Source organism: Muscardinus avellanarius, assembly GCF_963383645.1.
Source record: "Muscardinus avellanarius genome assembly, chromosome: 16".
Taxonomy (NCBI): Eukaryota; Metazoa; Chordata; class Mammalia; order Rodentia; family Gliridae; genus Muscardinus; species Muscardinus avellanarius.
Genome location: NC_137802.1, coordinates 6,688,040 through 6,714,419, shown reverse-complemented (window position 1 = coordinate 6,714,419; position 26,380 = coordinate 6,688,040). Strand labels below are relative to the sequence as shown.

Sequence of the window (26,380 nt, the reverse complement as noted above, 5' to 3'; positions counted from 1 at the left end):
TCAGTGAGACTCCCAGCAACCTAGCAAGATCTTGTTTCAAAATAAAATAGGGCTAGGGCTGTAGCTCAGAGGTAGAATGCCTCTGGATTCAATCCTCAGCCAAAAAAAAAAAAAAAAAAAAAAAGAAGAAGAAAGGGAAAGCGAGATCAAGGACACGGCTATTTCCTGATTCTGAATTCCTTTCATGAGAAAAAATAGTGCTTCCTGTTCAAGGCTGTGGTCACTGCCACAGGCCAGCAGCCTGCCTGGGGGCCACGGCACCCTGAGGCTGAGGAGAGGCAGGAACCTGGGCGACAACCCCACACGTCCCTACACCTCACCCCCCAGAACTAAGGAATCCAAGTCAGTGTCAGGTCCTGTTCCTGATAGCAAAGGTTGGCACTTATCTGGGACAGAGAGGACAAACAGGACTTTGGAAAAACCCACGCTGGCCTTCCTGTGACCTAGCAGGTCACTGAACCTCGGGTCTCAGCTGCTCCATCTGCTGAGTGGAGACCAGCCTCACTCGCCTGGTGGGGGTGGGCAGCACACGCCCTCCCAGGGCCAAGAACCCGTCCATTGAACAGTGGCAATTTACTCTGTAACACAGGAGCTCCCTACAGCCCACCAGCTCCAGCCAGGCAAAAACAGTACTGAGTGTCTAAGTCAAGGTGGCCCTTCTATCAGGAGTTCAGGCTGAAGAGGGGCCTTGGAGAACTGAGCTCAGTGTTACAGCCCCACCTGGAGCAGCATGGTGACCCTGCACGGACCGCTCGGCCCCTCTGAAACTCAGTGACCCCTTCTCTGGGGGGCCATGCTACCACCTGCCTGCCTTGCCCCCCAGCCTGCCAAAGCCCACATGAGCTCAGGAGGATGCCACAGACCCATCCATGCAGACTCTCACTCCAGGAAGCCACTGTCCAGAGCAGCGTGCAAGCCCCAAGCTGAGTCCCGGGAGGAGTCGCAAGGGCTCCAGGCTCCAGGAAAAAGCCAGGCTGTGGTTTCATGTGAACTAGGGTGACCTTGACTTAGAAAACCAGTGAGTGGTTTAGAAGATTCCAATTCCAGCCTCCAGAGACAAAATACCAGAGAATCAATCCACCAGCACGCACCCCAGAGGAAGGAACAACAAATGCTTCAGGAGCAGCAGCAGTCCCATCCCCGGGGCTGGGGAGCTGCTTCCACCCTGGAACTGGATAAGCACAGAATCTGGGGCAGAGTTTTCAAGCCTGCCCTGGCCCCCAAAGCCCACCTGGTGGGAGGCGGGGTTCCAGACTCCACTGGCACCCAGAGTCGCAGCCTTTGGGTGTCATACACAGCATCTCTGTAGGGGGCTCCTTTGAGTAAAAGGCTCCAGGATTTAATGAAAGCCTGAAAACCACTGAGCAGATCCAACTGTGTCATTCAGACAGGAAGGCGGCCTGGAGAGCGAGTCCCCAGGATATAATAGAAGGGCCTGATTGCTTAGGTGCAAGGTTTCCAAGTTAGCATCCAGTGCTCCCCAGTGCTCCCCAGCGCCCGCGCGGCAGCACGGGAACAGCTCAAAGATAAACATTCAGGTCAGGCTTCTTGGTTTCGGCTGAAAGGCATAAAGGTCCTCCTATTAGTCTAGACAGCCCAAACCAAGGCCCACCCTCACAGGGAGGCCAAGGCCCTTCATGGAACGCGACCACCTACAGGGCTGGGGCTCCTGCTCCACGGCTCCCTTGGCGCGGCATGTCACCCGCTGCCTGGGTGGGGGCCCTAAGTCACCCTCCTGAATCACCCACCCTGCGCTGCTGTGCCAAGAGCAGAGCACAGGTCTCAGACTGCCATCCTCCGCTGTGGCAAGACAAGGTGGCTTCGCGGCCAGCACCCAAGGAAGAAGGCTGAGGAGGTAGCCACCAAGAGCTGAGGCCAGCGGCCGGAGGACTGCATGCACGGCGCCCTTCCCCCAACTCTCACTCACTCCCTACAGCACAGTCCTGGGGACAAACGTGCCAGGCCTTGGCCAGAGCTCTCCTTGTTTCGGCCCCCAAGCCCTGACCCCAGACAAGAGCCAGGGTCAGAGCCCAAAGAGCTGCCGTACGCACCAAAAGGAGTGGCCATATTCACAAGAAGGACCAAGGAGGAACAATGGCAAAAGGGACAAGAGAACCAGCACCCACGAGCCCTCCCACCCAGGCCATCTGCAGGACTCCGCTGGGAGGAGGAAGAGGGAGAAGCCTTTGCACCGGACACCGGGACCCAGCCCAGCGGCTGGCGGAGCTGTGGGCACTGACCATGAATAGCTGTGGCCACTGGGAAGGTGGCCCGGCGGGGCTCAACCGTGCTGAGGTAAAATGTATACATCATAGCTTCCTTTCTGGGGGGTGTTGGGGATCAGGGGCTTTCTACCTCTGAACTAAGTCCCCACCCCTCTTTTATTTTTTATTTGGAAATAGGGTCTCGCTAAATCGCTGAGGCTGGCTGTGACCTGTAATCGTCCTGTCTCAACCTCCCAAGTACTGAGATCACGGATGTGTACCACCATGCCCAGCTTACTCACAGCTTTTTTCTTTTTTGCAGGTCTGGGGATGGAACCCAGGGGCGTACCTCCAAACCACCTCCTGCCCTGTTTTTTCTTTATTTTGAAACCTGGTCACACTAAGTTGCAGAGGGCCTCACTAAGTAGCTGAGGCTATCCACGAACCACAATCCTCCAGTCTCAGCCTCCCGAATGCTGGGATTACAAGCATGAGCCACCACGCCCGACTATATCATAGCTTCTTTATATGTTGAAATGATACTATTTTGTCTACAACCACTTAAAGAAAATATCATTAAAATTAATTTCACCTATTTTTGTGGGGGTTCTTTGGGGGTAGAAACACTTGGGATTGAACCCAAGGGCATTTTACCTCCAAGCTATACCCCCAGCCCTATTTTATCCTATTTTATTTTTATTTTGAACAACATCTAGCTAGGTTGATGAGTCTCATTATTTGCAAAGGCTGTCCTCGAAATTGCAATCCTCCTGTATTAGCCTCCCAAGTATTGTAACTGAAATTACAAGCATGCACCAGCACATCCAGCCCTGTTTTTTTGTTTTGTGTGTGTGTGTGTGTGTGTTTTTTTTTTTTGTGGTGGTACTTGACATGGAACCCAGGGGCTTTCTACCTCCAGGCTACATTCCCAGACCAATTTTATATTTTATTTGGAAACAGAATCTCACTAAGTTGCTGAGAGCCTCATTAAGTAGCTGAGGCTGAAACCTGCGTGATATTCCTATCTCAACCTCCCAAGCACTGAGATCACAAGCGTGTGCCACCACTCCCAGCTCTAGCCCTATTTTTTATTCTTTATTTTGAAACCAGGTCTCACTGAGTTTCAAAGGGCCTCACTAAGTAGCTGAGGCTGTCCTTGAACCAGATCCTCCTGTCTCAGCCTCCCAAAAGCTGGGATTACAAACATATGCCACCACACCCAGCTCCTTTTTGCTTTTTAACAAGGCAACTACAACATTTTAAATTACATATGTGAAGCCGGGCGTGGTGGCTCACGCTTGTAATCCCAGCATTCAGGAGGCTGAGACTGGAGGATCGGGGTTCGCGGACAGCCTCAGCTACTTAGTGAGGCCCTCCACAACTTAGTGAGACCCTGTTTCAAAATAAAGAATAAAAAATAGGGCAGGGGGCCGGGCGTGGTGGCGCACGCTTGTAATCCCCGCGCTTGGGAGGCAGAGACAGGAGGATCGCGCAGGTTCGAAGCCAGCCGCGCGCGCTGGCTTAGGAGACCCTGTTTCCAAAATGAAAATGTAAAAATAGGTATGGGAGTGTAGCCCGGAGGTAGAAGGGCTTCCAGGAACCCCAGTACCACAAAAAAAAAAAAAAAAAATATATATATATATATATATATATATATATATATATATATATATAGGGCAGGGGGTGTAGCTCGGAGGTCAAATGCCTCTGGGTTCCAACCCCAGACCCGAAAAAAAAAAATTACATATGTCAGCTGGACGTGGTGGAGCACACTTGTAATCCCAGCATTTGGGAGACTGAGACAGGAGGATCACAGTTTGCAGATTGCCTCAGCTATTACTTAATGAGGCCCTCTGCAACTCAAGTGAGACCCTCTTTCAAAATAAAGAATAAAAAATAGGGCTGGGGTGTAGCTCGGAGGGAGAATGCCCCAGGGTTCCATCCCCAGTACCGCACACAATTACATATGTGGCTCATACTTGTAATCCCAGTACTTTGAGAGGCTGGCAGGAGGATCAGAAGTTTGCCGGCAGCCTCAGCTCCTCTAGAAAGTCCCTCTGAAACTTAATGAAAACCTGTTTCAAAAATAAAGACTTGGCGCACGCTTGTAATCCCCGCACTTGGGAGGCAGAGACAGGAGGATCCCACAGGTTCCAAGCCAGCCACGCTGGCTTAAGAGACCCTGTTTCCAAAAATGAAAAAGTATAAGAATAGGTCTGGGAGTATAGCCTGGAGGTAGAAGGGTTTCCAGAAATCCCAGCACCACCAAAAAAATAAATAAAAAATAAAGACTAAAGCCGGGCGTGGTTGCACACGCTTGTAATCCCCCTGGCTTGGGAGGCGGAGACAGGAGGACTGTGCTGGTTCAAAGCCAGCCTCGCTGGCTTAAGAGACCCTGTTTCCAAATAAAATACAAAACAGGTCTGGGAGTGTAGCCCAGAGGTAGAAGGGTTCCATTCCCAGTACCATCAAAAAATAAATAAATAAAATAAAGACTAAAAAAAATAGGGCTTGGGGTATAGCTTGGAGGTTGAATGCTTCTAGGTTCAATCCCCAGTACCACAAATAAAATAAATAATGTTGCTTCCATTATGGTTCTGTTAGACAAACTCCCCTAGCCCACAGATTGGCAAGCTATACCCTATGTGCCAAATCTAGCCTACCACCTGCTTTTTTAAGGCTCAAAACCAAGAACAGCTTGTAAATTCTCTTTTTTTTTTTTTTTAGGTACTGGGGATGGAAGCCACGGGCATTCTACCTCTGAGCTACACCTCCAGCCCTAGTTTTTATTCTTTTTTTTTTCCCCCAGGTCTGGGGATGGAACCCAGGGGCATTCAACCTCCAAGCTACACCTTCTGCCAGATAGATAGATAGATAGATAGATAGATAGATAGATAGATAGGTTGATAGATATACAGATATGTAGATATTATTCTTTATTTGGAAACAGGGTCTCACTAAGTTGCAGAGGGCCTAAGTAGGTGAGGCTGTCCGTGAACCATGATCCTCTGGTCTCAGTCTCCCAAATTCTGGGATTACAAGTTTGCACTACTACACCTGGGTTATTCTTTTATTTGAAACAGGGTCTCACTCAATTGCAAAGGGCCTCACTAAGTAATAGCTGAAGCTGTCCGAGAACTGTGATTCCTCCAGGCTCAGCCTCCCCAAGGCTAGGGTAAATTCTTAAATGGTCATCTAAGTACCAACATAAATGCCTTGGTTTTGCCTGCTGGCCTGCAAAACCTAGAATATTTACTACCTGGCCCTTTAAGAAAAATTTTTCCAGCTTTGCACAGTGGCAGTATGGTAGCCAATGAGGCTCATCCAATGTTCGATTATTGCTAATTGGAAACTTTTCCAAGTTGAGCGTGGTGATGCAGGCTTCTAATCCCAGTACTTGGAAAACTGAGAGAGGAGGATAGGAGGTTCTCATCCAACCTCAGCTACTTATGAGGCCCCCGCAAATTAGTAAGATCCTGTTTCAAAACAAAGAATAAAGGCAGGCATGGTGGCACACACTTGTAATCCCAGCATTTGGGAGGCTGAGACAGGAGGATCTGGGTTTGCAGACAGCCTCAGCTACTTAGCGAGGCCCTTTGCACATCCGTAATCCTAGTACTTGGGAGGCTAAGTCAAGAGGATCATGGGTTCAAGGCCAGCCTCAGCAACTCAGCAAGACTATTTCAAGGCTTTAAAAAATAATAAGCTGGGCACAGTGATGCAAGCTTATAATCTCAGTATTTGGAAGGCTGAAACAGGAGGATCACAGATTTGAGAACAGCCTCAGCAAGTAATTAGACTCATCAACCTAATAAAAATGTTTCAAAATAAAAATAGGCCAGGTGTGGTGGCACATACTTGTAATCTCAGGATTTGGGAGGCTGAGACAGGGGGATTGCAGATTTGTGGCCAGCCTTGGCTACTTAGTGAGGCCCTCCACAACTTAGTGAGACCCTGTTTCAAAATAAAGAATAAACCAGGTGTAATGGAGGCGCATGTAATCAGGTACTTAGGAGGCTCCTTTGCTACTTAGTGAGGCCTTTTGCAACTTAATGAAACTGTTTCAAAATAAAGAATAAAAAATAGAACTGGAGGTACAACTCAGAAGTAGAATGCCCCTGGGTTCCAGTACCACAAATTAATTAATTAGTTAATTAATTAATTAAAAAAATAAAGCCAAGCATGGTGGCGCACACCTGTAATCCCAGAATTGAGGAGGCTGAGACAGGAGGAGACAGGAGGATCGTGGTTTATGGACAATCTCAGCTACTTACTGAGGCCCTCTGCAACTTACTCAGAGCCGGTTTCAAAATAAAGAATAAAAAACTGGGCAGGGGTTGTAGCTCAGAGGTAGAATGCCACTGGGTTCCACCCCCAGTACAGTGCGCGCGCGCGTGCACACACACACACACACACACACACACACACAATAATAAAAATAATAATAATAATAATAATAATAATAATAATAATAACAGTACATAAAAGAGTTGAAAGTGTAACTTGGAGGTATAATGAATGCTCCTGAGTTCAACCCCCAACACAGAAGAAAGGAAGGGTGGAAGGAAAGAGGGAGAGAAGGAGAGAAAAAGGGAGGGAGAGGGAAGGGGGCAGAAGGCAGGCCGGCTTTTTCCAATCCCTGGTCTAGAGTCTAATAATCAGATATTCACTCCAAGTGACACAGGAGCAGAGGGCAGGTGTCGGGTGTATGTGGAGTGATTCTTATACACTCATTTTTGGGTTTTTTTTTGTGGGTTTTTTTTGTGGTACTGAGGGAGGAACCCAGGGGCTCTTCTACCTCCGGGCTATACTCCCAGACCTATTTTATATTTTATTTGGAAACAGGGTCTCACTAAGTTGCTGAGAGCCTCACTCAGTAGCTGAGGCTGGCTTTGGACCTGGCGCGATCCTCCTGTCTCAGCCTCCCAAGCGCGGGGATTACAAGCGTGCACCACCACGCCCAGCACACTCAGTTTTTTTCTTTTTTATTGAAGTAATGTTCACAGAACATAAAATTAACCATTCTGAATGAACAATTCAGTGGCATTTAGTGTATTACACAATGTTGTGCAACCAGCTCTCCCAATTAGTTCCAAACATTTCATCACCCTCAAAATAGAATCCCGACCCTATTTGCAGCCACCCCGTGCCGTCCTTCCCACCATGGCAACCACCACTCTGCTTTCTGTCTCTGGAAGTACCTGTCCAGGAGAGGGCACGTAAAGGGAACCGCACGCCATGGCCTGCTGCGCGGGCTCCTTTAACTTGGCATCATGCCCTCCGGGCTCATCCGTGCAGTAGCATGAGTCAGTACTCCGCTCCTCTTAGACCGACTGGTCCTCCACTGTCTGCACACACACTTGTTTATCCACTCAGCCTTGATGGACACTTGGACTGCTGCCACCTTTGGCTACTGTGAAGGGTGCTGTCAGGAACATTCACTTACAAGTATTGTTCTGAACAGATCTGTTTTCCATTCTTCTGAGCATGTACCTCTGAGTGGACCTGCCGGCTGCCGTGGTAATTTTGCCTTTAGCTTTCTGAGGATGCCATCGTGCAGCTACCCCACCTTCTTCTCACTGGCAGTGCATGGGAATGCCGACTCCTCACACCCTCACCAGCCAGCACCCAGAAGTTCTGGTTTCAGACCTCTAGCCACGCTAACGTGGATCAAGTGGTACCTCGTGTTTCAATTTGCTTCTCCCCAATGGCTGATGAGACGTGCCTCTTGGCCATGTTAAAAGGGGTTTTATGTGTCTGGGAGTTTTGATACAGTCCCTGCCAAACAATGGGCTGACCCACACATACGTTACAAATCTTCTAAAGGGGGTGGGCATGGTTGTCCCCTTTGCTTCCAGGATAACAGCAAGGCAGATAATGGGGATCTGTGCCCTGAAATGTCAACGAACATCACAGGAGTAAAGGGAAGCCTGCTCCTGGCCACCCCTCTTTTTTTTTTCTTTTTTTTTTTTTTAGACTGGGGATTGAACCCAGGAGCATCTTATCTCTAAGCTATACCCCAACCTTTTTTTTTAAGGTACTAGGGATGGAATCCAAGGGCATCTGACCTCCAAGTTAAACCTACAGCCCTCTTTTTTATTCTTTATTTTGAAACAGGGTCTCACTCAGTTGCTAAGAGCCTCACTAAGTAGCTGAGGCTGGCTTCAAACCTGTGGGATCCTCCTGTCTCAGACTCCCAAGCGCTGAAATTACAAGTGTACGCCACCACGCCTGGCTTATACACCGGCCCTTTTTATCTTTTGTTTTTGAAACAGGGTCTCACAAGGCTGCTGAGAGTCTGTCAAATTGCTGAAGCTGGCCTCGAACCTGCAATCCTTCCGTGTCAGCCTCCCAGGTACTGGGATTACAAGCATGTACCATCAGGTACAATGTGGTCATCTCCCATTGTCAAGGAACCCCACCCTAGGACTCCAGCAGTGCACTGTGAGAGCAAAATGGGACCAGGAAACCATGGGAAAGATCAAGGCCAACCAAACAACCAGAGGGAAAAACTGAGGTTTGCAGGAAAGAAGAGACCTAGCCAGAGTCTCTGAGCAAACAGGGAAGACAGGAAACAGAATGTAGTTCCTGCAAGGTGGCTCCCTCCACAGAAAGGCAGGAAGGTGAAACATCCAGGAGCCCGACACCCAGAGGGAACTCAGGAGACCACACCCAGACTGCAAAGCCAGGCCCTCCTCCTGCTCCCGGGCCTCCACCGGCCCACCTCTCTTCCCAGTAACCAGAACTCACTCCCACAACAGCTGCGACCACCTCCACAGAGCCATCCCTGGCCCCACCCTCTCCTGAGTGCAAACCACCACCTCCTACTGCCAGAGAAGCACACTGTGCCTCCACTCTACAAGGTCAAATGACCACAGCCATTTCCCCCGTCCACCCCCCAAATCTCTTCTGGCCAATCTCTGTTTAGGTGCTTCCCCTGACTCGGGGTTCCTCGACCCCACCTCCACTCGGCCACAGCACCCTCTCCCCAGTGTCTCCCAGCACTGGCTGAAGTGAACCTCTATGGTGGTCTCCTTCCACGGTCTCTGCTGGGTCCGCCCTGAGCTACATGGTGATCTAGAAACAAGTCTGCTAAATCCAAAGCTAAGGCTGAGCTGGGCATGGTGGCGCACTTGTGACCCCAATACTTGGGAGGCTGAGACAGGAGGATGCAGGTTCAAGGACAGCCTCAGCTACTCAGTTAAGGCCTTCCACAAATTAGACCCTGTTTCAAAAAAAAACATAAAGCTGGGCGTGGTGGCACAGGCTTGTAATCTCAGTAGTTGGGAGGCTGAGAAAGAAAGAGTGTAGGTCCACAGCCAGCTTCAGCAACTTAGGGAGACCCTCTGCAACTTGGTGAGACCCTGATTCAAAATAAAGAATAAAAAATCAGGCTGGGGGTATAGCTCTGAGGTAGAATGCCCTGGGTTCAATCCCCAATACTGCAAATATAATTAATTAATTAATTAAAAATAAAACATAAAATACGGCTGGATGTGTAGTTAGGAAGTAGAGTCCCGGTATTTCCCCACACAAAATAATAGATAAGTAAATAATAGGCCTGAGTATGTAGTTCAGAGCTAGAACATCCATGGGTTCAATCCCCAGTACTCTTTAAAAGCTAAGTATAAAAACAACTAAAAAGTCTTAACATTTGAGATTAAAACTCCAACTGCACAGGGAAACAGATATTTAAGGGCATCCGCTATAGTCTATGACTATGGTTCTGGGGATCGACGCTCTCTATTACTGAGCTTATAGCTCAGTACTGCCCTCACTTCAAGCCTCCCACACACAAAAGGAAGCAGCACACAGAGAGAAACGCGAAAGCTGGAGCAGAGGCAGCCGCAGACGCCAGCCAGGGAGGCTGAGATGGGAAAAGGAGGAGAGCAGTGCGGTCCAGTGTGCGAAAACTAAGCCAGACCCTGTTTCAAAATAAAATTTAAAAATAGGGCTCAGGGCTGGGCATGGTGGCGCACATTGTAATCCCAGCATTTGGGAGACTGAGACAGGAGGATAACAGGTTTGGGTTCACAGACAGCCTCAGCTACTTAGTGAGGCCCTTTGCAACTCAATGAGACCCTGATTCCAAATAAAGGGAAAAAAAATGGTTCTGAGGGTGTAGCTCAGAGGTAGAATGCCCCTGAGTTCCATCCCCAGTACTATAAAAAATATAAATAAGTAAAAATAGGGCAAGGGGTGTAGCTAAATAGTAGAATACAGCTGGGTGTGGTGGCACATGCTTATAATCCCAGTGCTTGGGAGGCTGAGACAGGAGGATTGTAGGCTCCAAGCCAGCCTTGGCAAATAAGAAATAAAATCAGATGAGAGATAGCACTTGGGAGGTAGAATGCCTCTGGGTTCAACCCCCAGGACCATAAGTAAGTAAATATATGGTAGAATGCCCCTGGATTCAATCCCTAGTACCACCGAGAGCGAGAGAGAGAGAGCGAGAGAGAGAGAGAGAGAGAGAGAGAGAGATGACACTTGGAAAAAATATTGGCTATATTTGGTGGGAGGGTGCTCGGGGTGGAGCCCAGGGCTTTTCTACCTCCGAGCTACGCTCCCAGACCTATTTTATGCTTTATTTGGAAACAGGGTCTAAGTTGCTGAGAGCCTCCCAGGCTTTGGGATTACAGGCGCACACCACCACGCCGGGCACACCAGACTGCTATGAAGGGGAGGGCGGGCAAGCTCTGGCTCACAGCCCAATCCTGCCAGCTGCCTGGTTTTTTGTTTGTTTGTTTGTTTTTTGTTGTTGTTTTGTTTTTTTGGTAAATAAGGTTCTATTGAAAAACAGCCATACCCAATAGTATGTACTGTCTTCAGCTCACTGTGCATGAGGGCAACAAAGCTGCAGAGGTGCCACTGAGACCGTCTAGGCCACGAAGGCTGCATACCGCTCTCTGGTCTTTCAGAAAAGCTGTGGACTCTTGTGACTCAAGCATACACAGAGAGCTCCTATAAATCAATACGGAGCGGGAATAACCTAACAGAGAAATGGGCACAAAAAATAAGCAATCCATGGAAAAACCAAAAATACGCAATAAATATCACAAAGAAAGTTAACTTCACTGGTTGTTTTATTTTTCTCGTTTTTGGGTTTTGTGTGTGCATCTGTGGGTCTGGGGATGGAACCCAAAGCATTCGACGTCCGAGCTACACCCCCTGCCCTAATTTTTATTCTTAATTTTGAAACAGGGTTAAGTTGCGGAGGGCCTCACTAAGTAGCTGAGGCTGTCCGCGAACCGCGATCCTCCCGCCTCAGCCTCCCAAATGCTGGGATGACAAGCGTGCGCCACCACACCCGGCTTCACTAGTTGTTTGGGAAATTATAAAAGAATTAATTGGCTGTGCACAGGGGCACACGCCTGTAATCCCACTATTTGGGAGGCTGAGAAAGAAGAACTGCAGGTTCAAAGACAGACTGGGCAACACAGGAACCCTCTCAGCAAACTAGTGGAAACCTTTTCCAAAATGAAAATAAGCCAAGCATGGAGCACATGCCTGTAATCCTCTTGGGAGGCTGAGACAGGAGGAGAGCAGGTTTGAGGCCAGCCTCAGCAACTTAGTGAGACCCTGTTTCAAAATAAGAAAACAAAGGCCGGGCGTGGTGGCGCACGCTTGTAATCCCCGTGCTTGGGAGGCTGAGGCAGGAGGATCACACAGGTTTGAAGCCAGCCTCAGCTACTGAGTGAGGCTCTCAGCAACTTAGTGAGACCCTGTCTCCAAATAAAATATAAAAAAGGTTTGGGAGTATAGCCCGAAGATAGGAAGCCCCTGGGTTCCACCCCCAGTACCACCAAAAAAAAAAAAAAAAAAAAAAAATAAGGATGGACTGTAACTTGGAGGTAGAATGCCCCTGGGTTCCATTCCCAGTACCGCAATAAATAAATAAATAAATAAATAAATAAATAAATAAATAAATAAATACAAACAAACAAACAAAGCCGGGCGTGGTGGCGCACGCTTGTAATCCTTGCGCTTGGGAGGCTGAGACAGGAGGATCACCCAGGTTCAAAGCCAGCCTCAGCTACTTAGTGAGGCTCTTAGTAACTTACTGAGACCCCGTTTCCAAATAAAATATAAAATAGGTCTGGAAGTATAGCCCGGAGGTAGAAAGCCTCTAGGTTCCACCCCCAGTACCACCATAAATAAACAAACAAACAAACAAACAAACAAACGCCCGGTGTGGTGGCATACGCCTGTAATACCAGTACTTGGGAGGCTGAGATAGGAGGACTGTAGCTTTGAGGGCAGCCTCAGCAAGTAGTGAGGCTCTCATCAACCTAGCGAGACCCTGTTTCAAAATAAAAATAAAATACGGTGGGGGAGTAACTCACAGGTAGAATGTCCCTGGGTTCAATCCCCAGTACCACCAAAACAAAAAACAAAACAAAGAATTAAATCATTTGATAATATCTTGGAAATGTTATGACACAGCCTTTTTTGGAAGGCAATTTGGTGGTATCTGTAAAAAATGTAATGTGCTTGATGTCAACCCAAGCCATTCTATTTTTAGGTATCTGCCCCAGAGAAATCCTTGCATTTATGCACGCACACACACACCCACAGGCATTTATAAAGCTGTATGCTGAAGCATGCACTATTAATAACAGCAAAACTCCCAGTAACCTTCATGTCCACCAGCAAGGGAATGGGTAGAATTAAAGTACATGCCTAAGCCGGGCGTGGTGGCGCACGCTTGTCATCCCCGCGCTTGGGAGGCAGAGACAGGAGGATCGCACAGGTTCGAAGCCAGCCGCACACGCTGGCTTAGGAGACCCTGTTTCCAAATATAAAATGTAAAAATAGGTCTGGGAGTGTAGCCCGGAGGTAGAAGGGCTTCCAGGAACCCCAGTACCACACACACACACACAAAAAAAAGTACATGCCTAAGAGTATAATATGCAATATGACTGCAGTATATTTATATGTTACACCATGGGAAGAGCTCTGAGATACTGTTAAGCAGAAAAAACCCTGCAGAGCAGCCCACCATGGTGGGACATGCCTGTAATCCTAGCAATTCAGGAGACTGTGGTAGGAGAATCACAAGTTCAAGGCCAGCCTGGGCAACTTAGCAAGATCCTGTCTCAAAATAAAAATAAAAGAGCTGAGGATGTAGCTCAGAAGAATCCCTGGGTTCAAAGAAAAAATTGCAGAGCAAAAACAGTTCAGGTTAAAATTGATTTAAATGAGCCGGGCGTGGTGACACATGCTTGTAATCCCCGCGCTTGGGAGGCTGAGACAGGAGGATCGCACAGGTTCGAAGCCAGCCTCAGCTACTTAGTGAGGCTCTCAGCAACTTAGTGAGACCCTGTTTCCAAATAAAGTATAAAATAGGTCTAAGAGTATAGCCCAGAGGTACAAAAGCCCCTGGGGTTCTACCCCCCCAGTACCACCAAAAAAAATAAATAAATAAATTGGTTTAAATGAGCCGAGTGTGGTGGCGCACACTTGTAATCCCAGCATTTGGGAGGCAGAGACAGGAAGTTCGCAGTTCGCGGACAGCCTCAGCTACTTAGTGAGGCCCTCTGCAACTCAGTGAGACCCTGTTTCAAAATAAAGAATAAAAAACAGGGCTTGAGCCAGGCGTGGTGGCGCATGCTTGTAATCCCCGCGCTTGGGAGGCGGAGACAAGAGGATCGCGCAGGGTCGATCGCGCAGGTTCGAAGCCAGCCGCGCGCGCTGGCTTAGGAGACCCTGCTTCCAAAAATGAAAATGTAAAAATAGGTCTGGGAGTGTAGCCCGGAGATAGAAGGGCTTCCAGGAACCCCAGTACCACCAAAAAAAAAAAAAAAAAAAAAACAGGGCTCGGGATATAGCTTGGAGGTAGAATGCCCCAGCGTTCAACCCCCAGTACCACAAAAAAATAAAAAATTAAAAACAGGGCTGAGGGTGTAGCTCAGAAGTAGAATCTCCCTGGGTTCCATCCCAGTACTGCAATAAATAAATAAATGAATAAAATCAATAAAATGCATACCTGTGTCCATATATACACAGAGGGAAAATCCTATTCTGTGAACAGAGGCCTGGCCTGCAGGACAGGGATGGCAGGTAATGCTGAGTGTCACTTATTACTTAGCCCAGAACACTCTAAATTCCCATAGCGGGAAGGGCCAGAAACTCCACTGGCCAGTAGGCAGGCATTCACAAGGCCCCTTCTGCGCCATAACCACTGACACTACTGTTGCTGGGCCATGCTCATGGGAGGGCCAGCAGAGGCCCGAAGAGGAGTAGGGAAGAAGAGTGGCCTAAGAATCCGGGCTTTGTCCCTGCACGCAAGGAGCGTCCTTCTCCAGGTTCCAGCCTCCTCACCAGTGAGAAGTGGTGAGTTAGCTGATCTCCAAGTCCCTTCCAGGCCTGACGCCACAAAACAGGCCCTGGAAAAGGTCTCTGTGCCTCCCCAGGGGAAAACAAACAAACAAAACCCACAGCTGAGGAAATAAAGCTCAAATCAGAAGACTCAGAGGAATGTTTGCCTGCCAGGAAGATGACATCCCCAGAGCAAAAGCAGGACGGCCTCCCTGGGCTCGGCGTCCGCGCCCACTAAACAGGGGTGGCCATGGCAATCGCTGATGTGTCTTCCAGCCTGGACAGTCTAAAATAAGCTCAGGGCAGGGAGGGGCGGCAGGAAGTAGGGGCTGGGGAGGCTGATGGGAAGCGATTGGCTGAGGTCTTCTAATGGAGCCCTGAGGATGAGAGCAGAGGCTGGGGGAGGGCCGGATGCGAGCAGCAGCAAAGCTGTTGGCAAGAGCCCCGAGTCTCCCTCCTCGCCTTTCAAGAGCAGTTTCTTCCTGAAAGATCCCAGGAGGTAGAAGCTGGGCTAATCTCTCCCGGCACAAATAACCCCACTCATTATTTTACAAACTACCATTCCAGTTGTGCCCTGGAGGTCTCGGGCCTGCTTCAAACCCACAATTCAACTCTGAATACAGAGAAAGGGCGCAGGACTTTAAAGGTTCCTCTCCCCTTGAATCCAATTAATAATCAACAGACTTCTTTTAACAGTATCCACTCCAACATGCAAAACCCACTCTCATAGTAAGAATCAGAGAACGGCCAGCGATGTGGTGTAAACACCTAATTTACCAATTTTGGCAGATGCTTAGGATAACCAGGAAACTCACACACCTCTCAAAACAGCCCTTGCAAAGCCTAGAAGCTTCCTAAATCAAAGCTGACTCTTCTGTGGGCAGTATTTTTCAATTTGTTTTGTTAAATTGTAAGAAGAAAACAGCTGCATAAAATATCATTCTTGCTTTTCACAATGGCTCCATCAGGTAAGGAAGCCAGAGATTGCTATAACAAATCTGCAGAATAGGAAATTAGATTTCTGGAGGGAAAGGGACTTGTTCAAGGTCACACTGCCCACAAGCAACAGCAAAGACTCCACTGCTAGTCATCACATAAATTGCTTCCCATGGAGAGAAAAAAAGGCATCTAGACCAGAGGAAGGAATCAAAAGTTTCTTCCTAAATCGGGCGTGGTGGCGCACGCTTGTAATCCAGCGTTTGGGAGGCTGAGACAGGAGGATCACACAGGTTCGAAGCCAGCCTCAGCTACTTAGCGAGGCTCTCAACAATTATGTGAGACCCTGTTTCCAAATAAAGCATGAAACAGGTATGGAAAGCCGGGTGTGGTGGCGCACGCTTGTAATCCCAGCATTCGGGAGGCTGAGACAGGAGGATCGTGGTTCATGGACAGCCTCAGCTACTTAGTGAGGCCCTCTGCAACTTAGTGAGACCCTGTTTCAAAATAAAGAATACAAAATAGGGCAGGGGGTGTAGCTCGGAGTAGAATGCCCCTGGGTTCCATCCCCAGACCCGCAAAAAAAAAAAAAAAAAAAAAAAAAATTGGTCTGGGAATATAGCCCAGAAATAGAAAAGCCCCTGGGTTCCACCCTCAGTACCACAAAAAAAGAGAGAAAAAAATGTAGAAAAAAAAAGTTTCTCCCTTTTTAAAAGTCCATCCACAGCCTGGCATGGTGGCACAGGCCTGCACTCTCAGGATTTGGGAGGCTAAGACAGGAGGACAGCAGGTTGGAGGCCAGCCTCAGCAACTTAGTGAGGCCTCCTTTCAAATAAAAAATAAAATACTGCTGGGGTGTAGCTCAGAGGTAGAATGCCCAGTACCACAAAAAGAAAAAAAAAAAAAAATAGGCTGAGGGTGTAGCTTGGAGGTAGAATACCCCTGGGTTCTATCTCCTGTAAAAAACAAAACAAAAGTCCACCCCCACCCCACCCTTCAGAGCACCTGGAGAGTTCCACCCTTCCCAGGCCAACCTGTCTCCTGGGCCCTTGGTATCCTCACCTGAGGCCTTGGGGGTCTGGTTAAGCTTCCTGGTCTTCTGGCAGTGGGAAACCTGACCTCAGAGAAAAAGCACCCTTCCAGCCATAACCCCTGCCCTACCACTCCATTCCCATCAGCCCTGTAAACAAGTCAAACCCTGCTCCCACTTCAGCGGCATTAAAAACAGCCAGGCCGGAGTACTTCAAAGCAATGTTTTCTGTCCAAGAGGTTCTTTCTGAAAGGAGCAGCTACAACTCAGTCACACTCTCCTGGAATGTGGATGGAGCTTCCCTGGTCTGCTTCACTGGGTTGAGAAAACTCCAAGGAGGATGGAGACTGGGGGAGAGGGTGCCCGGGGTGCGCAGGTCCGTGGGCTCGGCATCTTCAGTGCCAGGGGCTTGGATGCAATGCAAGGCGGGAGGTCCCAAGAGCCTGCGGGGTCTGCAGCCAAACCTTGGGCTCCTTTACTATCACCAATCCCCCTCTCCTCAATCAGCCCAGGGCTGTGCTGTGGATGTCTGTGAGGCCCCCTGAACGTTCGGGAGCCACTAAGCTATGCCTTCGATTGACAGTCAGGAATGGGAGAAGTGAAAGAAACCAACTTTCCCCGGGACCCACAGGTCTGCGCACTCCTGGGTCAGCGACCTGAAGGAACTGAAGGGAGAGCAGCCCCCAGCGCTCCCTTCAACAAAAGCCCTCTGGGAGCAAGACCCTCCTCCCCAGAGCTGGGAGACCCTCCACCTCTCTCCAGCCCCTGATGGTGACACAACGACTCAGAAGAAAGGCGGGCTGGGTCCCAGCAGCCGGCCACGAGTCCACCGTCCGCCTGGACGGGCCACTCCGAGGCCACCACGCAGGACAAGTCCGAGTCGGGTCCCAAGACGAGGGGGAAGGAAGGTCCTGCCAAGTAGCAAAGCAATGCCCCAGCGCTTTGTTCTTAAAACTCAGAGAAACCAGGCATTTTTGAGTCACCCAAAAAGCATGAATCACACACGGCAGGGCTATGGGAATGGGAAGGGATGTTATTTTTCGGCATACTTGAGGATTTTCCCTTTGTCCCGACTCTTGTCAGTCCTCCCCCGCCGCCCCAGCCCCAGCCCCAGCCCCCAGCACTCACGCACAGCTCGGCTGCTCCATTTCTACCTCCCCCGGGGCCTTCCCGGGGCGCGTCCCACCCCCCCGCGCCCCACCCCACCCCCGAGGCCCCGGGTTCGGAGCCCGGCCGCTCACCTGCGTCAGGTCCTCGTCGTTGAGCAGATGCGACTCCCGGGGCTTGAAGCAGTTCTGACACTTGCTCTTGTTGAAGATGTTGGCCTGGAATTTCCTGCACGGGTTCTCCTTGGCCGCCGACATGGCCGGCGCGGCGGCGGCGGCGGCGCAGGCCCGGCCCGCGCGCTCCCGGCGGGCTCGGGGCTCAGCGCGGCGGCCGCCGCCGCATTCAGGCCCGGCCCGGCCTGTCCCGCCGGCCGCCTCGCCGCACGCCCAGGCCGCCGCCCGCCGGGCCTCACAGCGCGCGCGCCGCCCCGCGCCCGCCCGCACCGCCGCCGCCGCCCGGCCGCCGCGGGCCCATGGACGCGGCCCGGGCCCCGCCTCGCGCCGGCCGCCTCCCAGGCGCCGGTGGCCGCCGGCCCGCTCGTCGCGCCGCCGCCGCCGCCGCCGCCGCTGTCCGGGGCGCCCGCGGCCGCTGCGATCCGGAGCCGAGCGCCTCGCGCACCCGGGGCGGGGCCGGCGGGCGGGGGGCGGGGCCGCGCGGGCGCGACGGACAGCCGCGGCGGCCAATGGCGGCCGCGCGCTCGCGCTAACAAAGAAACCCCAGGGCCAATGGGCGCCGGGGGGCGGGGCCGCGGCGGCCGGGCGCAAGGTAACTTGCGAGGCTCAGGAAGGTGGGGCGCCGGCCTGGGACGTTCAGGTTTGGTGGACTGGCGCCCGGGCCGCGGGCCTGACAGCTGCGGGGGCGGGGCCCACCTCTGGCGGCCCCGAGCCAGACGGATCTGGCCTTCTCTCCAGCGCCAAGCCTGCAGATTCGTTTAGCACCTACTGTGTGCCAGGCCCGAAGGTCCTCGTCCTAGTTTGCATTATTCGTAAGGGCTAGGTACTGTTCCAAGCGCTCCGAAGGTTTTAGCTCATTAAAGTTTTCCAAGCTCGCCGAGCGTGGTGGTGGTGGTGGTGCACGCCTGTAATCCCAGTCCTTGGGAGGCTGAGACACAGGAGGACCTGAGATGGGAGGCCAGCCTCAGCACCTTAACGAGATGCTCAGAGCCTTAGCGAGACCTCGTTTCAAAATATAAAACTTAAAAAAAAAATCGCAGGCTGGGCGTGATGGCGCACGCTCATTATCTCAGTACTTGGGAGGCTGAGACAGGAGGATCGCACAGGTTCAAAGCCAGCCTCAGCTATTTACTGAGGCTCCCGGCAACTTAGACCCTGGAGACACTGTTTCCGAATAAAATATGAAATAGGTATGGGAGTGTAGACCGGAGGTAGAAGACCCCTGGGTTCCATCCCCAGGACCACCAAAAAAAAAGAATGGCAGACGAGCCTGACATGGTGGTGCACGCCACTAATCCCAGTACTTGGCTGAGACAGGAGGATCACAGGTTGGAGGGCAGCCTCAGCAACTTAGTGAGACCCTGTTTGTTTCAAAATAAAAAATAAAATAGGGCCAGGTTGTAGCTCAGAGATGGAATAACCTGGGTTCAATTCCCAGTACCAAAAAAAAAAAAAAAAAAAAGGAAAGAAAGAAAAGTTCACAAACTCTCCATAATCGTCCCCATTTTACATATGAGGGAACCAAGGTGCAGGAGTTGAGGCGAGGAGGCAGCGTTTCCAGGGGTGACTAGAGGAAGACGTCAGCGGCCTGGAGCAGCCACAGTTCTATTGCTGCAGATTACTGAGCCCTGACCCGGCCCGTCCAGCGTCTGTCACGCCAAACCTCAGCTGTGCAGTCGTCTGGCCAAAGAACAACCAGGAGACGGCTGTCAAAGCACAGGCAGGCCGGGCATGGTGGCGCACGCTTGTAATCCCAGCATTCAGGAGGCTGAGACAGGAAGATAGCGGTTCATGGACAGCCTCAGCTACTTAGTGAGGCCCTCTGCAACTTAGTGAGACCCTGTTTCAAAATAAAGAATAAAAAATAGGGCAGGGGGTGTAGCTCGGAGGTCAAATGCCCCTGGGTTTCATCCCCAGACACACACACACACAAAAAAAAAAAAATTGGGCTGTAGCCAGGCAAAGCAGAGCACGCTTGTAATCCTAGCATTTGGGAGGCTGAGACTGGAAGATCATGGTTCACAGACAGCCTCAGCTACTTAGTGAGGCCCTTTGCAACTCAGTGAGACCCTGTTTCAAAATAAACAATAAGCCGGGCATGGTGGCGCATGCTTATAATCCCCACGCTTGGGAGGCTGAGACAGGAGAATCACACAGAATCAAAGCCAGCCTCAACTACTCAGTGAGGGTCTCAGAAACTTAGTGAGACCCTGTTTCCAAATAAAATATAAAATATGTCTGGGAGTATAGCCTGGAGGTAGAAAGCCTCTGGGTTCCATCCCCAGTACCACCAAAGGGAAAAAAAAAAAAAAGAACAAAATAAAGAATAAGAAATAGGGCTAGAAATGTCACTTGGAGGTAAACTACCCCTGGGTTCCATCCCTGGTACCACAAAAAAAGAAAAAAAGAAAAATTAGGGCGGTGGGTGTAGCTCTGAAGTGGAATGTCCCTAGTTCCATCCCCAGAGAAAAGAAAAGGAAAAAAAGGAAGGGGGTTAAGGGATTTGATGAGGATCCAGAGCCTTGGGAGCGGAGGGGTCACCTCGAGGTTTTGGAGGAGGGGCGCTAACTCAGCCTTCACAGTGGAGGTGACATTGGAGCTTGTGGTGGCCGCAGGGACCGCAGCTGTGCTCACTGGGGAAAAGCTTTGGGAAGAATAGAAGCCAAGGCTTCCAGGCCTGTGTCCTTAGCACTGTTCCAGGGAGCTGTATGTCCACTCTAAGCAAGCGAGCGAAGCTTTCCTGCTGGTGGATCAAAGTCCTCCGGTGGGTGGCGGTCCTCCTGTGGGCACCCAGCTCCGCCCCTCAGCTCTGTGGCCTTGGGCCTCGAGTCCTCTAACCGGCCCAGCGCCTCAGTGACCACCAGCCTCAAACCGACACTACTGTACCGTCCTACGAGCATTAAGCGATACGACGCTTGCAAAACCTTTCACGTAAGGTGGAAAACATTAACTGGTGGGACCAAAGGTGTTGATGGTAACTATTCTTGCAGCTTTTCTATTGGCTTAAATGGCACAGGATGAAGGGGGTGGGGCGCGATGGGTAAGAAAAACTGACAGTTCTTGCTGGCCCAGAACACTCAGAAAACCACACCGGGAGAGTGGCCTCTGGGGAGGGGCGCTGGCGCTGGGCGCTGGGAGGTGACCTACTTTGAATTCTTGTTGTAAGCCCTTTTGTTCACCTTGGATTTGGTATTATGTACACGTAGAACTTGTTGTAAAATAATCTTTAAGCCGGGCGTGGAAGCCCACGCTTGTCATCCCAGTCCTTGGGAGGCAGAGTCAGGAGGAGCGCAGGTTCCCAGCCAGCCTCGGCTACTTAGTGAGGCCCTCCGAAACTGAGTGGAACTCTGTTTTAAAATAAAGAATAAAAGCCGGGCGTGGTGGCACACGCTTGGAATCCCAGCACTTGGGAGGCTGAGACAGGAGGATCGTGCAGGTTCGAAGCCTGCCTCAGCTACTGAATGAGGGTCTCAGCAACTCAGTGAGACCCTGTTTCCAAAAGAAATATAAAGTAGGGCTGGGAGTATAACCCAGAGGTAGAAAGCCCCTGGGTTCCACCCCTAATACCAACAGAAAGAAAGAAAGAAAGAAAGAAAGAAAGAAAGAAGAAAAAATAAGACTGGGAGTGTAGATCAGAGGTAGAATGTCCCTGGGTTCAGTCTCCAGTACCATACACACATACACACACAAATAAAATAAAATAAAATAAAATAGGCTGAGGTTGTAGCTCAAAGGGCGAGTCTACCTGGATTCAATTCTTAGTGCCACAAAGTAAATACATAGATAGATAGATAGATAGATAGATAGATAGAATCATTTTTTAAATTGTACATGGGACGCCAAACATGGTGGGGCATGCTTGTCATCCCAGCATTTGGGAGGCTGAGACAGGAGGATCTGGTTTCTCAACCATCCTCAGCTACCTAGTGAGGCCCTTTGCAACTCAGTGAGACCCTGTTTCAAAATAAAGAATAAAAAATAGGGCTGGAGATTTAGCTCAGAGGTAGAATGCCCTTGGGTTCTATCCCCAGTACTGCAAAAAAAAAAAAAAAAAAAAAAAAAAAGGACATGCCCCTGGGTTCAATCCCTTGTGCCACAAAATAAATAAATAATCCAGGCATGGTAATCCCAGTACTTGGGAGGCTGAGAAAGGAGGATCACAGGTTTTTGGACAGCCTCAGCAATATAGTGAGATTCTCAACAATCTAGTGAGACCCTATTTCAAAAACAAAAAATAAAAACTGCTGGGTATATAGCTTAGAGGTAAAATGCTTCCAGGTTCAATCCCTAGTACAAAAAAAAAAAAAGAAAGAAAGAAAGAAAAAGAAAAGGGATATATGTAATATGCATAGTTTTGTTTTTTTGGTTTTTGTTTTTTTGCAGTACTGGGGATGAAACCCAAGGGAATTGTACCGCCAAGCTATACCCCCAGCCCTAATTTTTAAGTCTTTTTTATTTTTTATTTTATTTTATTTTTGGTGGTACTGGGGATGGAACCCAGAGTCCTTCTACCTCCGGGCTACACTCCCAGACCTATTTTATATTTTATTTGGAAACAGGGTCTCTTAAGCCAGCAAGGCTGGCTTCAAACTTGCACGATCCTTCTGTCTCCGCCTCCCAAGATCCTCCTGTCTCTGCCTCCCAAGCGCAGGGATTACAAGCGTGGGCCACCACGCTCGGCAAGTCTTTTTTATTTTTGAAACGAGGTGTCACTGAGTTGCAAAGGTAGCTGAGGCTATCTGGAAACCATGATCCTCAGGTCTCAGCCTCCTGAATGCTGGGATTACTAGCATACGCCACCATGCCCAGTTTAGTTAATATGTGTGTGTGTGTGTGTGTGTGTGTGTGTGTGTGTGTGTGTGTTACTAGGGATTGACACAGTATTTGCATAGAAATTGTCAGAGGGTGCATATACCCGAACAAACGCTAGTTCTTATTATTGGCCCCGAGAAGTAAAAGAATGGATACTATCACCTAAGCAATAGACTTATACCCTATTTAAATATGTGTATGTAGCCAGGCATGGTGGTACATGCCTATGGTCCCATTTCTTGAGAGACTGAGACAGAAGGATTGCAGGATTGAGGGCAGCCTCAGCAACTTAGCAAGATCCTGTTTCAAAATAGGGAATAAAGAGCCTGGTGTGGTGGAGCACGCTAATAATCCTAGTGCTTGGGAGGCTGAGACAGGAGGATCGCACAGGTTTGAAGCCAGCCTCAGCTACTTAGTGAAGCTCTCAGCAACTTAGTGAGACCCTGTTTCCAAATAAAGTATAAAATAGATCTGGGAGTATAGCCCGGAGGTAGAAAGCCCCTGGGTTCCATCCCCAGTACCACATACACACACACACACACACACACACACACACACACACACACACATATGGAATAAGAAGGGCTGGTGGTTTAGCTCGGAGACAGAATACCCCTGAGTTCAAACCCTGGTGTCCCCCCCCCCAAAAAAAAAAAGTGTTTCTAGAGATTGAACCCAGGAGCATTCTACTTCTTCTTTTTTTTTCTTTTTTTTTTTTTCTTGCGGGTCTGGGGATGGAACCCAGGGGCATTCGGCCTCCAAGCTGCACCCTCTGCTCTATTTCTTATTCTTTATTTTGAAACCAGTTCTCACTGAGTTGCAGAGGTCCTCACTAAGTAGCTGAGGCTGTCCGCGAACCGCGATCCTCAGGTCTCAGCCTCCTAAATGCTGGAATTACAAGCGTGCGCCACCACGCCTGGCCTAGCATTCTACTTCTGAGTTACACTGCCAGCCTCATTTTATTTTGAAACAGGGCCTTGGTAAGCATGTGCTAGCCTTGAACCTGTGACCCTCCAGTCTCAGCTTCCCAAATCCTGGGATTCCAAGTATGCACCACTGTACCTAGAGAATCCTATAATAAATGCAGTGCCCCCACCCTATTTCAACAACATCAGCTCCTGAATGTCTTGCTTCTAGCACACCAGCCACTCCTCCCCTCCCATATTTATTTATTTATTTTTGTGTGTGTTGTACTGGGAATGAAACCCAGGAGCTTTCTACCTCTGGGCTCTCCTCCCAGACCTATTTTATATTTGATTTGGAAACAGTGTCTCACTAGGTTGCTAAAAGCCTCACTAAGTAGCTGAGGCTGGCTTCGAACCTGCATTAATCCTCCTGTCTCAGCCTACCAAGAACTGGGATTACAAGCATACGCCACCATTCCCAGTTTATTTAGTATTTATTTATTTATGAGTGGTTCTGAGTATTGAACTCAGGGGCATTCTACCGCCAGGCTATCTGAAACAGGGTCTTGCTAGGTTGGTGAGAGTCTCACTACTTGCTGAGACTGTCCTTGAACCTTCGATCTTCCTGTCTCAGCCTCTAAAACATGGAGATTATAAGTGTGTGCTACCAGCCAGGCATTGTGGCACACGCTTGTAATCCCAGTACTTGGAAGGCTGAGACAGGATGATCTCAGTTCATGGCCAGCTTCAGCTACTTAGTGAGGGCCTTTGCAACTCAGTGAGACCCTGTTTCAAAATAAAGATTAAAAAATAGGGCTGGAGGTGTAGCTCAGAGGTAGAATGTCCCTGGGTTCCATCCCCAGGACCGCAAAAGGAAAGAAAGAAAGAAAGAAAGAAAGAAAGAAAGAAAGAAAGAAAGAAAGAAAGAAAGGAAAAGGAGAAAGAAAAAAAGAACAACAACAAAAAAAACAAGACTGGAGGTATAGCTTGGAGGTAGAATGCCCCTGGTTTAATCCCTAGTTCTGCAAAAAAAATTAAAAAAAAGAAAGAAAGAAAGAAAAGAAAAGAAAAGAAAAAGGAAAAAGAAAAAAGGAAAAAAGAAAAGAAATAGGGTCTCACTAAATTACAAGTGTGTGCCACCATGCCCAGCTGACATCCTTTCTTAAAAAAAAAAAAAAAAAGCAAGCCGATACCCCAGCCAGCCATGCATCATCAGCATCATGGATCCCCTGGGGCCATCAGAACCTGGCCTGGGTACCACAGAGGCCGCTGTCTGCCTCAGATGCTCAGAGCTCTTTCCACCTCAGGACCTTTGCACAAGTCATGCCCTCCGCCTGGAAGCTTCTTTCTGCTGCAATCCAAGGTCACCTCCCCTACCTCAGTCCAAAATACCCCCCTCAAAGTTAATGAGGGGGATGTATGGGCTTCTACTTGACGGCCTGGCCCGGAGAGGCCTGCAGGGACTCGGGAAGGGCAGAGGTCTGGCCAGGGCCTGTGGGCTCTCTGCCTTTCTGCATGAGGTTCTGGGTTCCTTGCACAGGCTGCTGCCCCCCTACCGGGCCCCACCTGGAGGACCCTCACCTGCCTAGGGTGCCAGTGCTGCTCAAGGACACTCGCCAGTACTGCATGCGACTGGCCCTGTATCCCAGAGCCACACTGCGAATCACAGACCTCCGGAGGACAGCTGGAAGTCACGCCCAGTGGCCTCAGCCGGGGCCAGCTGCCCCAGCAGGCGGGCAAGTGGCTGCAGGTCACTGGGCCTCTCCGTGCGCCCGCCCTGCCCTGGACTCACTCTAGGGGTGGACTGTGGCTCAGAGGAAGAATGCAGCTCTTTGTTAGCAAAGGTCCCACCCAGAGGCCTCCAGCCAGGGGAGAGAGAGACTGGTGAGGTGCCTGAGGCTGCCTGATTCCATCGCCCTGCCCCGGGCTGAGCGGCATGGAGAACAAGGACCCGCTTATCTGTCACCATCTGAACCCCGTAACATTCGCACGTGCAACTTTCAATATCGTGGAAAAATGTGTTATAAAAATAACAGGGAGCCAGGCGCGGTGGCACACGCTTGTAATCCCAGCATTCAGGAGGCTGAGACCGGAGGATCGCGGACAGCCTCAGCTACTTAGTGAGGCCCTCTGCAACTCAGTGAGACCCTGTTTCAAAATAAAGAATAAAAATAGGGCAGGGGGTGTAGCTTGGAGGTAGAATGCCCCTGGGTTCCATCTCAGGAAAAAAGAAAACAGGGTGTCACTAAGTAGTTGAGGCTGGCGGCGAACTATGATCCTCCTGTCTCAGCCTCCCAAAGGCTGGGATTACAAGCATGCCACCACGCCTGGCCTTTTATTTTTTCATTTTGAAACAGAGTTTTGCTAAGTTGCCCTGACTGGCCTTGACCTTGGAGATCCTCCGGAGTCAGCCTCCCAAGTCTCTGGGATTCCAACTGCGTGTCAAAGTCCCTGGGGGAAGGAGGTTTCTTTTTTCTTTTGCTACTGAGGATTGAACCCAGGAGCATCCTACCTCTGAGCTACATCCTAGCTCCCCTTTTTATTTATTTATTTATTTATTTATTTATTTATTTATTTATTTATTTATTTTTGCGGAGGATTTGTGGATGGAACCCAGGGGCATCCAACCTCGGAGCTACAACCCCAGCCCAATTTTTTTTTTTTTTGCGGGTCTGGGGATGGAACCCAGGGACATTTGACCTCTGAGCTACACCCCCTGCCCTATTTTTTATTCTTTATTTTGAAACCGGGTCTCACTGAGTTGCAGAGGGCCTCACTAAGTAGCTGAGGCTGTCCGCGAACCGCGATCCTCCTGTCTCAGCCTCCCGAATGCTGGGATTACAAGCGTGCGCCACCACGCCCGGCTGCCCTTTTATTTTTATTATTATTTTTATT

The 26,380-nt window shown here is 49.8% G+C and overlaps 1 protein-coding gene across 3 annotated transcripts in view; it reads right to left on the bottom strand.

Moving 5' to 3' along the window:
* The window catches only part of MPRIP (myosin phosphatase Rho interacting protein), a gene marked incomplete at both ends in the record, with an annotated part of 153,176 nt that extends 135,324 nt beyond the window's left edge, over positions 1–17,852 (bottom strand). For all 3 annotated transcript variants that reach the window (XM_080712475.1, XM_080712476.1, XM_080712477.1), the window contains one exon: positions 17,730–17,852. In XM_080712475.1, coding sequence (XP_080568601.1) covers positions 17,730–17,852 — 123 coding nt within the window. The remainder of the gene's footprint in view (positions 1–17,729) is intronic.
* Positions 17,853–26,380: the final 8,528 nt, after the last annotated feature.